The sequence below is a fragment of the Dendropsophus ebraccatus genome, chromosome 10, assembly GCF_027789765.1.
Source record: "Dendropsophus ebraccatus isolate aDenEbr1 chromosome 10, aDenEbr1.pat, whole genome shotgun sequence".
Lineage (NCBI taxonomy): Eukaryota > Metazoa > Chordata > Amphibia > Anura > Hylidae > Dendropsophus > Dendropsophus ebraccatus.
The window spans coordinates 42,650,717-42,663,965 of record NC_091463.1 but is presented as its reverse complement, the minus strand read 5'-3'; the positions used below and the strand labels follow the sequence as shown (position 1 = coordinate 42,663,965).

Below are 13,249 nucleotides of genomic sequence, written 5' to 3'. Positions count from 1 at the left end.
GGACAGAGACCTAAGGGAGGGCTTTTGTAACCTGAAAGTCTGTAGTATGAGGGAGGGTCTCGAGTATTTGGGGGTAATGGCGGCTGCAGACCCCTCTTTATATATTAAACAGAATATTAAGCCTCTGATGGACAGAATAGCGAAGAAGATTATGGTGTGGTCAAGTCTCCCTATATCAATGTCGGCAAGGATGGCTCTTATCAAGATGGTCCTTCTCCCCCAGATAAATTTTTTCCTGGCTGCCTCACCAATCTGGATACCAACTAAGTGGTTTAGGAAGATAGAGGTATTACTTAATGGACTGATATGGGGAAGAAAGAGGGTGAGGCTACGTTATGGTCAGTTCTGCCCAAGGATGGATAGGGGTGGCTTTGCTCTCCTGAACTTCTTTTTATATTTTTGGGCTTTTCAATTTGCTTATATTATTACACATAAGGAGTCAGGTTGGGTTTTCTCAAACCATATGAAATATAGGGAAATGTTTTTTTTGAAAGGCTAGAATAAGGTGGTGTACAGGTTTTTTCAAAGGGTATAGTTTTTTGGGCACATTGACACATAAGATTTGGCAGGAAATTAAGAAGGTTTGTAAGATTAGAGGGAGCTTGGCATGTACTGAGCTATGGAATAACAGCAATTTCCCAGAATTTGAATTTTTTTCTTTATAGTATTATATTTATTCTTGATTGAATTATTGGGGGAAATAAGATTTACATATGTGTGTTATATTGTCCTGATTGATGGGACGAAAGTTATGTTGTTTGTAATGTGAGTTTTTAAAGTTAAAATAAAGTAATGGTAAAAAGTAAAAAAAACGGGGGGAAAAAAAGGTTACACACAATAAATAATACAAATGTGACTGTACAACATTCATTTCAACCAACAAAGAAAAAAAAAGAAAAAAAAAAAAAAACAGCATTTCAGAAGTATTTACCACATACTGTATGGGCAACCACAACACAACTGCAGTGCAGTTGTGTGCTTTTACCTGTTGAGTCTTTATTTTGTTGTATGATGTAAGTGGTTACATTTATTATATAAAGTAAAACACCATATTTGACTGTATGCATTGTATTTCAAGTATGTTTGAGATTCTCTCTTTTTTTTTTCCATATGAACATTGTAATTCAGTTGTACCACACCATTTGTCTAAAACATACAGTACTGTGATGGTTTTGTCCCAATGCAAACTGTTTCCCCATAGTATCCATAACTATCAGTAACTCTTCTTGCATTGTTGCTTGACTTTTTAGCCCTCACAAAGAAAAAAGAAAAAGAGTAGTATTAAAATGAGTAGTAAAAATATGTTCTCATCATTAAATGTTGTGCTTTTGCATAGGTGTAACTCTACTGATCGTCATATTGTCATTTTACTCAACTGACACAGGAATGTAGGGCTGCATGCTAGCATCTTCATACACTGCACTTTCTAATAGTTATTGTCCTTGTATCAGGCTTTTTTTAGTAACAAATTTGTGCTCTAAGGCTATGTTCACACTACGTAAAAGTACGGCCGTTGTTCCCGATGGCAACAACGGCCGTACTTTTGCCGCGGTGGAACAATGCCTGTTGTTCTATGGGATCCCGACCGGAGCGTACACACATCGTACACGCTCCAGACGGGATCCCATACGCCGCTGCAAACAACTGACATGTCAGTTTTCTGCGGCCGGAATTCACTAAATTCCGGCCGCAGAAAGCCCTGTCAGTTCACACAGTGAAGCGAGCGGCTCCGGACGCTTGCTTCACTGTGCGCTATGGGAAGCTGTGATACAGGCGCGCGCTGATGCGGCCGAAAGATCACCCGGCCGGTACTTAAGTACCGGCCGAGATGATCCGGCCAGAGACCGGCCGTTCCGTGACCCGACCAGGGTCACGGAACGCCCGGTCTCTTACGTAGTGTAAACATAGCCTAAAAGTGTAGATAACCAAGGATATTGTGTTTTCTTATTAACAGACACTTGTAAGGTATTTTCTCACAGTCCCTTGCATTACTTTTCTTTTTGTCACACATTTTTGCAGGGTGGCTATGCTGGGAATGCAGCTGGTTTTCGTGTGTCATCTCTTCTCAAACTTGCTGACACAAAGGCCAACAAACCTGGGATGAACCTCCTGCATTTCGTAGTTATGGTATGTGGATAAATTGTGCTGAATAGAACAACAAAAGGCTAAATGCTAATTCAAATTGGTATATAACTAGATGGAATTCGATTCAGTGTTATTAAAAATTATGTAAATACACTTTTGACACGAGCAGGGTGATGACCTTACTCTATCGCATATGCAGCCCTGGTATCCTTTAAGCTGCTTGCCTAAAGTGCCCTATTGCCTTGTAGAGTGAATGTCAGGTTAACTATGGACTAGGGTACAGCTAAATGTGTCGGAGCACTAAGCAAAAACACACATGCCTTTAAACATTCCATTATGTCACTATGCCATTTCAGTTTTGCCTCAGACAGCAGAAAAGGTAGAATTGGCCCTGTGTACAGGAGCAAGGAGTCTGGAGGTAAATCCCTGCTTCTGTATCTACATTTTGTAGCATACATGCAACCTACTCCTGTACAACAGACTGATGCACATCTTCTCCAGAGGGCCGTTCTTGTAATTTCATCATGCACCACTTAAGGAGAAGATCTGGGATCATTTTATTTAATTGGGAGTGTGGTTTACTGAGGGCATCTACTTTATGTGGGTGGGTTAACTACACACTGGAGGGCATATTCCCATCTGAGCTTGTTGTCGCTTAGATAGTGGACCTGACTGCTGGGACCCCCACCAATCCTAAAGGCCCTATTCCACCAACAGATCTGACAACAGATTATCTGCCAAAGATTTGAAGCCAAATCCAGGAATGGATTTGAAAAGAGGAGAAATCCAGGCTTTCCTTTATGACCTGTTCTCTGTTTATAGTCTGTTCCTGGGTTTGGCTTCAAATCTTTGGCAGACAATCTGTCGTCAGATCTGTTGGTGGAATAGGGCCTTTAAGCAGCCATGCTGAGCGCTTCACTCTTTGCAGGGCAAATGTGTCCCTGGTTTCGGGATTGTATGGGGGTCCTGGCGATTGGACCTCCAGTAATCATCTTGCAATGCAGTCGAGTTCAGATGGGAACACCTATATACTTAATTGGGGGGTTAAAGTGCACCTGTAATAATGATAATAATATTTATTTGTATAGGCTAACAGATTCCACAGTGCTCTTTTTAAGTCTGTCATTATGTTTACTTACCTGATATGAGTGCAGTCACTCCTTTCACTGGAAGTTCGGGTAACAATTCCGTGCATGAGCCCTATTGAATCAGAATAGGGCTTGTTTAAGTGTTACTGTCGTTATTGCTTTGAGAGTCTAAATAAGCAGTAGATATAAAGCAAGTTTGCAATATACATTCATTATTTTTTTGTTGTTGCTATCATGCTGTAAAACAAAGTTGAACTTACCCGAAATCCAGGTCAAGTCTACTGGCAGATTTATTGATTTGTGCTGGTTGGAAAAAAGACTAAACATAGATATTCCGGCCAGTACATAGTATAATGTATAGAACAAAAAACAACAACAGCGACCAGAAAATAGTGTTATGGCTCCATGTTTCCATCAATCACATGACTGCCTTCTCTGTGAGTGCTCAGGTGGCCTGGGAAACACAGGACTTCCTGTTTTCTGACTCTGAGAAAAAAAGTCAGAAAACAGGAAGTGCAGTGTTCTTCATATCTATATCTATAGTTATCCAAACTTCCAGCGGCAGGAGAAACTACTTGCCAATCAGGTGAGGCAACTTAATGACAGGTATGCTTGCAACCTCCTTACATTTGAGGGTCGTGGGGGGGGGGGGGGTGCACAATACTTAGCCTTGTCCCGGCTACTGCCAAAAGCTACATCATTGTGTCATGGAAAAACATTTCAGGAACATCTCAATAAACAGTTGTGTTGAGTTTGCTTCTATTAGGGCGTGTTCACACAGTGAGGTTTTTAATTCCAACTTTTGAAGCCAAATGTAAGGAACTGATTATAAATGAAGGACCGGTGATCAAGAAAGAAATGAGATTTCTCCTCCATACAGGAGTTTTTTACAGGAGTAGTGGCACTTTGTAATGGCATCTTTCATTCTACCATAACATGTATGATGGAACCCTAAAATATTATTTATGAAGATATAAATTGGTGAAATGCAATATGCAAGAATGCAATATGGTAACTTTTGGGGGGTTCCTGTGTCGTAATGCACTATATGGTAAAAGCGGCATGATACCATTATTCTATAGGTCAGCCTGAACACAGCTATATGCAGGTTTACACAGATTCTCTAATGTTATATATATTTTTTTATGAAATCCTTTTTTTTTTTGCAATTAATTATTAAAAAATGGGCCTATTGTGACGCTTATAACGGTTTTAGTTTTTCACCTACAGGGCTGTATCATTTTTTGCGCCATGATCTCTAGTTTTTACTAATACCATATTTGTGTAGCACGGAAGTTTTGATCACTTTTTAATATTTTTTTATATATATATATATATATAATGTAACAAAAAATTGTTAATCCTTGCGCTTTTTTCCCTCTTTTCGATTGTTATATTTTAATAGATCGGACAATTACGCAAGCTACGGTATATTATATGTTTATTTATTTTTATATGTTTTATTTATAAAATGGGAAAGGCGGGTGATTTTAACTTTTATTGGGGGAGGGACTATGGGGTATTAATAACTGTTTAACAGTTTTTTTTTTTAACACATTTTAAGTCCCCCTGGGGGACTTTTACCTGCAATCATTAGATTGCAGTCACTGTACAATGCTATACCATAGCCTGCCTGTGGCAGAAACAATGAGCAGATCGCCGATTGGACCACATAGAGGAAGGTAAGAGACCTTTGGTGGTCCAATACAGCGATTGAGACTGCAGGGGGTCCCAATCAGTAAGTAAGAGGGGACTGCCCAGGCGCTGCAGCCTGTCATTAACGGTGAGGGCCCGGCTGCTCAGTTCAGCCGGCCCCCACCTCCTATGATGCATGCTCCGCTCCGGAGCCCACTTCATAGCACAGGACGTACCGGTAGGCCCAGCATTGTCTGGGGACAGTCACCCATGGTGTACCGGTATGTTCTAGGTCACCTAGGGGCTACGGTGAAGTGCCACGGTATGTAATCTTCTTGTATATATTAGTATTACCAGGCTTTATCTCAGGTTTTTCCTTGTCATAAAAAGTTAATACAAAGGGCCTTTTACACGGGCCAATTATTGGCCAGGAGTGTTGCTAGAGCGTTTGGCCAATAATCAGTCTAAAAGCACCACAAATGAGCACCGATCCTGCTGATCAGCACTTATTTGCAGTCCCTGCGGGCGCGAAATCTGTTTGTCTAAGTAAATCCCTCTAATGAAGCTTCCATTGTGTGGGTATGTGCACACTTCGGAAAATCGATGCAAAATCCATTGCGGAATCTGCCGATCGTGCCAGCTCACGGACTGCAGCAGGCGCGCGTGTCTCCGCCTGTGTCATAAACTCCATTCTATGCACGGCCGGATTCCGCCGTCTGTCCAAAGAATGGATTCCACAACGGATTCCGCAACAGATTTTCAGTTGATTTTCCGAAGTGTGCACATAACCTAAGGGTATGTGTATACTATGAAATCCCGATGAAACACGCGGCGCGGATTCCGCAGCGCACAGCCACACGCATGTCTGCTGCTCCCATAGGCTTCATTGTATGGTTTGCCAGATTCCGCCATCCGCCTGAAGAATTAACCCGCTCATTCTTCGGGCGGATGGCGGAATCTTGCAAACCATACAATGAAACCTATGGGAGCAGCGGAGATGTGCGCGGCCGCCAGCGCCCGTGAGCGGCTGTGAGCTGCGCAATCTGCAGCGGGTGTTCTGTCAAGATTCAGAAGTGTGCACATACCTTAAGGAGGGGGGTTTCTGTTTGTTTCATCTTGATAAACTCAATATGGCGTAAACCTAAATGTGGCAACACAGAACTCTCCCCCTGAAAGTGGAATAATTCAATTAGGGGGGGGGGGATGGGGTTGCTCAGTTAAACTTCCTGGTAGTGACCTCAACAATGGTGATGGGTGTGACCACACTAACCATCTAGACTCAAAGTTACACAAAGTTACTGTACACCTTCTTACAACTTGCCAGCACATACGTACACACTGTACTATGTACAGTAAACAATAAGTGAGGCTGCAGCTGTCTATAGCCCAGTTGCCGCGGATTATGGCACGCTTTAGAAATCATTGGTGCACTTAATAACAATGGACTTGCAGCTTGAACAATCCACAAGGCCACAACTCAGATTGAAAACAGATTCCAACAAGGTCTAAGCTGTGAGTCTTTAATTGCCACTGTCCAGAGACTGCTTAAGCAGCCAGGATACAAAGCGTTACTCACACTTTTGCTGCTGATCTACATACCAGGCTTAGTGCTGGTTTTCAACATGGAGCAGCAGCATTTAGGAAGAATCTCATAGAGGGAGTAGGTGGCAGGATCCTCTTCACTGGACGCATAGGGGCTGAGGAGTCATTTGTAGACTCAGTCCTTTCTGTCTCAGCTGTGAGGTACCTCTCTTTTACCTGTGAGTGTGTTTTTACACCAGCCTCGGACTGGGCCACTGGAGGATCCTCCGGTGGGCCCCCCCACTGACCATTCGGTAGCTAGGCCCCCAGACAGCGATAAAAGGAAGCTGCCTCTCCTCAGTGGGTCCCAGCTTCGGACGCAAGGGCAGCCAGCAGGTTCCCTGGACTAACCCCACCCCATCCCCGCACAATGCATATTAGAACTGGAAATCCTGTTCGGCTGCACAGGGGCCTGGGGATTATTCAGGGGCAGGGGCTGAATAGGCTTGCAATCCAGTCGGCTTTGCTTGTTGAGTTGTTAGCACAGAGCAACAGGAACTTCCGGATGTTCCCTGCTGCTCTGATGATTTTCTTCACCCCGTACACACAGGCAGCAGCATCCTGTCACAGCTTCTCCTCCCCTGACACGTCCGGGACACAGTGGAAAAGTAAGAATTGTGTAAGGCTGCCTTACCATGTTCCGTGTTCCTGACAGAACACGGACATGGTATGCCAGTACCGGAACTGTATTCATAAGCGCCGCCGCTGTAATGAAGCAGCCATGTGGTGCTGTTATTACAGCGCGGCACTTATGAATACAGTTTCCCTGCTCCCAGCATCTAATTACAGATGGTGTCCGGACTTCGGTACTGGCATTTTACATCGAACACGGAACGTGGGAATTCAGCCTTAGTCCTACGTCCTGCTCTCTCCAATCTCATTAGGGCTGAGCTGGAGGGGAGAGGGTGAGGTGTCACTGTGGGAAGACTGCAGGCAGTGTTGGGATATTTGTGTGTGTGTGTTTGTGTGTGTGCGTGTGTGTGTGGGGGGGGGGGGTCAGCAGCTTCTTTCTCTTCATTCCCTAGTTTCTCATTATCAGTAACTTGTATTTATTTATTGCTGACAGTGTAACCCTTACACTGCCTTCCTGAAAACCTGTCTGTTTTCTGCAATAAAGAAGTCTCTGATAAGAAGAAACTGAGGGAGCCAGAGAAGTGACAGCTATTCACAGTATGGGGTCTGGCCCTTGTTCCTTTAGTAAGGGGCTTATTACACGGAGTGATAATCTGCGGAATTGGATCATCGCTCTGTGTAGTAAAGACGATTGTTGGCTGATAATGTCTTTAGGGCCTGACCTAAAATCATTAGCTGCCGGACGCACATCACTATGCGTAATATGCAATGCACGGCCAAGGGCTGATAAATGCGTAAAAAAAATAATGTTACACATACCTGTCTGAGCTCCCTAATGTCCTGTATCTTCATCCTGCTCCCCAAGTATTTGAAGTGACAGGCCACTTAGCCAATCACCAGCCGTGGCACTGTTTCTGTGATTGGCTGATCCCTTGTCACTTCAGACACTTGGGGTATCTGATATATGTATCAGATCAGCACTTGTCTAATACGACTCTATTGGTCCTTTTAATGGCCCATTGTCAAAAGTTTCAATCAGCTGATGAGTGGATGTTTTCCCACTCATCAGCTGATCGCTGGCCCTTTTACACTGGCTGAGTGTTCAGAGCAATACAGATTGGCAAAGACAGTGGCAAGTTTTCACTAGTGTACTGTAGTGATTACGGTGCTGTCACCTGTCACCCCAGTGGCTCTCCCTGTCACCCCAGCTGCTCCTCCTGCCCGTCACCCCAGCTGCTCCCCCTGTCACCCCAGCTGCTCCATCATTTCCAGCTGCTCCCCCTGCCCCTGTCACCCCAGCTGCTCCCCCTGTCACCCCAGCAGCTTCTCCTGCCAGTCACCCCAGCTGCTCCCCCTGCCCCTGTCACCCCAGCTGCTCCTCCTGCCACTGTCACCCCAGCTGCTCCTCCTACCCCTGTCACCCCCAGATGCTCCCCCTTCCACCCCCAGCTGCTCCCCCTGTCACCCTCAGCTGCTCCTCCTGCCCTGTCACCCTCAGCTGCCCCAGTCTCCTCCAGCTGACTCCCTGTCAGCCCCAGCTTCTCTCCCTGCCACCTCCATCTGCTCCAGTCACCTCCAGCTGCTCCCACTGCCCCTGTTACCCCCAGCTGCCTCCATTCCCCTTTCACCCCCAGCTGCCCTCTGTGTACCATGGTGTCTAAATGGGTCAGTGCATGGTTTGCAGTAGTGTACTGGCACAGCCCTGCAGTCACTACGGTACACTAGCGCAAACTTTTAAACTGCCTAGGAGCTACCAATATTTTAAATGATGGGTGTCCAGTCCACAGAACACCGTCCATATACGGATGAAATTCTACAGATGTAAATGACCCTTTACTAAGTGGTGGTAATGGTGGTGGTCATGGTGAGGTGATAATATTTTTTTCTTATATACAGGTATTATTGGTAATATTCTTCTTGTTTTTCTGGATTTGGTCAGTAACAGTGTGACAGAATGGTGATAATATGGTAACAGTGTGACGGTATGGTGATAATATATTGACAGTGTGACAGTATGGTGATAATATGGTAACAGTAATATGCAAAAGAAAGGTCTGTGGACCCTCATTAAAGAGTCTCAAAACACAGGACTAGCCACATATCCCTCCGGGAAGGACCCAGCCAAGGGGTGGCTCCTGTAGGGAAACCACCAAAACCACCATATTAAGTGGCCCTATAAGTCAATGTAATAGCCAGGGAGAAACCAAGGCCAGGTATCCATCCACAGACATTGACTTGTAGGGCCATTTAAAATGGTGGTTTTGGTGGTTTCCTTACAGGAGCTACCCGTTGGCTGGGTCCTTCCCGGAGGGGGGGGGGGGGGTATCTGGCTAGTAGAGATGAGCGAACCGGGTTCAGGTTAATGAGGCTCCACTGGCTCTTCTTTTGCATATTCATGTTTCCCAGGGGGCAGTGCACCTAGGATTGCCCTGCATTGAGCGCTTTCATTAGCAGCCGTCAGTGTTATCGTTTGGCTGGTCTCCCTGATATGTTCCCAATATGGTAACAGTGTAATGGTATGGTGATAATATGGTAACAGTGTGACGAAATTGTGATAATATGGTGTGGGGGGGGGGTAGATGTTTTTGTTCTATTCCCTATTAGTGCTGTTCTGGGGTCACTTCCCTACACTGATCCCCCACAGATCTATGTATTCAGATCTCCCACAAAACATCCAGTGTGTAATGCACCCAAGACCCAACTACAACAGCTGCAGGCACTACAACTCCCAGCATTTACTGACAGTCTGCATCCAGGGAAGGGCCGGTTCAATATGTTGTGTCTCACTGGTTCTTTATTGGTGGGCCCCAAAGATCATTTCCTCTGGTGGGCCCTTGGTACCCCAGTCCAACACTGGTTCACCCTCAGAAAAAGTGATGGAAATTTTGAGCGGAATCCCCGCTGTGGACTCCACTCGGATTTCCACCTGCTTCAGTGTCTCAATGTTAATTATTGGGTGCCTGCACTCTCAGCATCTCTTAGCTGCAAGAATTTACAGCATCATTTGTGCTGTGGTTTTGCTTCAAATTGTTTTCTTTCTAATTTTCTCTTTGTTTTTAAAGGAAGTCCAGAAACAGGATCCAAGATTTCTTTCATTTGTGGACAAACTACAGCATGTTCACAGTGCCATGAAGTAAGTAAAGAATAAGTCTGGGAAGTATCTTTTTATTGGATTTGCTCTTATAAATACCTTTGATGAATGTGTTGCTTTGAAATAGTCTCTCAAACCTTATATATCATATCTAAAGTTAAATATTTGTTGGATTTTTGAGGCTCTTTGTTGGATTTTTGAGGCTCTTTGTTGGATTTTCAAGAAGGTATCAAACGTCAGAAAATCATGGCCACTTCCTTCCAGAGACAAAACGACTTTTGTCTCCAGTTCAGGTGTGGTTTGCAATTAAGCTGCATTCATTTCTTAAAAATGTCCCCGCAGCTCCATGGTTCGCCAGATTTATGTAGAGGCATAATTTCTGCTTTGAACACCCCTCGCAAAAGCCTTGTACATCGAAAGTAAAGTGATGATGAAGTTGTGTATAAGGTTTGCCACTTGATATCACTATGTATATTTCTGTATATATTGCACAGTTGTAGTCATTCAAGGGTTACTGTATTGTATTTTGGGATTCTGTACACCAATGAGAGATGTTGTTCTTTCTCTACCTCTCTATCTCTATTCTCTTTTCTTCTCACATTTCTCTTCTCCACCACTCACAGAGGTTGTTACATATACCCTGTAGGAAGTAGTTACATGGGGAGAGTAAGTGTAGGTCCAGACTTAATCAGTTTTTCTCTGATTCTCAGTGGAGCAAGACACACAAATCAGGCATTCCTGCTGAACTTAGCCTGGCTTTGCCAGGTTCCCTGTCCAGGACAGACCTGCTGTAGTGTACAGACACGTATGGAGAACGCTGAAACTTTCTTTCTTAAAGCAACACTTCCACACACAATGCAGTGCTAAACACTAAAGAGAGGACAAGTCAGAGGACACCCCAACCCATGCTGTGAACATCTCTAAAAGTGCAGGACCGTATCCTAGACAGAGGAACTGATCCGGATAGAGCAAAGCTACCGCAAAAGTCTATGTACTGTATCTCGCAGCGCAGGTGACACCGAAAAATTTGGACACTTAGCTCAACTCAGGTTACTAGTACTGGGGCTTGTGTCACCCTTGTAGGATGGGTAACTCGACACTACAGGGCAGAAGGTGGTATAGCTACAAAGGTCGAAAAAAGGGTGCAAGTATTCTTCTTCTCTCAAGTATTCACTTCTCAAGTATTCTTCTTCTATTAAATTTCCGGCAGAGCACAGTACTAAATTGGGTTGGGACTCCCACGGCAAACTCCTCTACACTCCTCTGAACTCTCTACTCTTCTCAGCACGTAACCAAGTCAGCACTGCTATCTTACTCTCTACCTCTCTACCTCAGAAACTCTCAGTACAGATCCAGTGAAAGCAAGTCTGTATCAGTCACATATTATTCACCTGTATTACCAGAGATTTGCCAGTAAAGAAAAGTTTATTTATTCTACTGGGACTCAGTAATCATTGCACCAGCACCCACACACAAAACACACAAACCTTGGGTCATTTCCCCTTTCTGTGGGTGGCGGTACTGACAGTACGGGTGGGTCATATCTCCACTCTGGACCAACGTGATAAGCGCCCAAGTGACCCATCACAGGCCAGGTCACCAACCATTTGGGAGCAATATAGCCAGCGACACAGTGTGCTGAGTTAGCACTGGCGTCACAACAACTTCCTAACCGACTGAGCTATATTCCACCGACCATCCACCATAGAAGTGGCGTCACACCTAAAAAGTAAGGCCACCCCCCCGGACTCACCTAATTCCCTCGTGGACCTCCGAGGCAGGCACCGCAGGCAGCCTGGACCATGGCCCCCACGTCCTCCGCGCGTTCCGACGCACGCCGCCGCCATATGTTGTCACACTTCACATCACACCATTGACCCGCTGCTGACCCACGTCACGCTGCTGACCTGCCGCTGACCCACGTCACGCCGCTGGCCTGCTCTTTCGGTGAGTATTCCGGGGAGACAACCTACGAAAATAAGACATAGGGGGATATTTATCAAACTAATTCCGCCTGTTTTTAGTCTAATATATCTAGTTTATGCTCAAAATAAATGTAATATGAATTTATGAAGCTTTTTAGACAAGTCTATCCGAATTAGATGCGACTTTTTGAATTAGATTTTTTGTTGTTATTTAGATCGAAAGTGCGCCAGAATTATTTTTTAGCTAAAATTATTAACCGTGCAATTTTTTAATAAGTCGCATATATTGGCGCATCGCTACGTCTGCTCCGAACCAGGTGAATTTATAAGACTAATTAAAAGACCATTTTTTTTTAAGACACATTTACTATGCTATTAGACAATTTACATAAGATCGTGTTTTTAGATTAGTTAGTATCCCCCATAGTGCCTTTTCTTTGGGGGGGGGGGTTGAAAATAAGGCGTCGTCTTATTTTCAGGGAAACACAGTACAACCCTTATACACTATGGGGGACATGTATGAAAAGGCGTAAATGACTTTTTTAGGTGCAGATGGGGCAAATCTAAAAATATTTGTATCTTTGCGAATATTTTTTTCGCATCTGCCCCATCTGCGTCACCTTTTGCCGCTAGGGTGGAGAGGGGGCGTTACGGGGGTGCGGCTGCACGCAGAGGTGGCGCGGCCTCTCTGTGCGCCACTTTTATCATTTTTTCCGTGAAAAAATTATACTGAAACCTACACCAGCTTTGAGCTAGCGTAGGTTTCAAAATATTCGCACGGACGGGCTCCATGCACTCTGGATTTATGTAGAGGCAATGCGTCCCTACATAATTCCCCTGAGCTTCGGAGCTGCGGGGACATTTGTAAGCCCGGCGTAAAAAACGCCGGACTTCATAAATGTCCCCCTATACCTGTATTAATACACTCCTCATCTTTACCTGTACTACTACACCCCTTATCTACTATACCTCCACTACTACACCCCTAATCTTTACCTGCACTACTACAACCCTTGTCCACCAAACCTCCACTACTATACCCAGCTGTACCTGTACTACTACACCCCTTATCCACTATACGTCTTCTATACTATATGGGGGTACAGAGTGACATATATTTGGCAAACCTACTTATATAGGGCACAGAGGGGGCTTGTCTACTACATGGGGGCACAGGGGGAGCACTGTTACATTGGGAAGTAATACAGTTGCTGTCTCAAACATCATTAAAATAGTATCTAACGTTGCAAGGAGAAAAATGTTCTGTTTAC

At 44.6% G+C, this 13,249-nt stretch overlaps 1 protein-coding gene and 1 long non-coding RNA gene across 4 annotated transcripts in view; one reads left to right on the top strand and one right to left on the bottom strand.

Moving 5' to 3' along the window:
• Positions 1 to 13,249, top strand: part of LOC138802812 (uncharacterized) — a 173,599-nt gene that overhangs the window by 125,802 nt on the left and 34,548 nt on the right. For all 3 annotated transcript variants that reach the window (XM_069986491.1, XM_069986492.1, XM_069986494.1), the window contains 2 exons: positions 2,020 to 2,127; positions 10,025 to 10,095. In XM_069986491.1, coding sequence (XP_069842592.1) covers positions 2,020 to 2,127; positions 10,025 to 10,095 — 179 coding nt within the window. The remainder of the gene's footprint in view (positions 1 to 2,019; positions 2,128 to 10,024; positions 10,096 to 13,249) is intronic.
• LOC138802813 (uncharacterized) lies at positions 1,176 to 11,960 on the bottom strand. The gene is made up of 3 exons (XR_011364808.1): positions 11,807 to 11,960; positions 3,225 to 3,285; positions 1,176 to 1,252 (listed from the first exon to the last, which is right to left on the bottom strand). It is a non-coding gene; the product is annotated as an uncharacterized lncRNA (long non-coding RNA).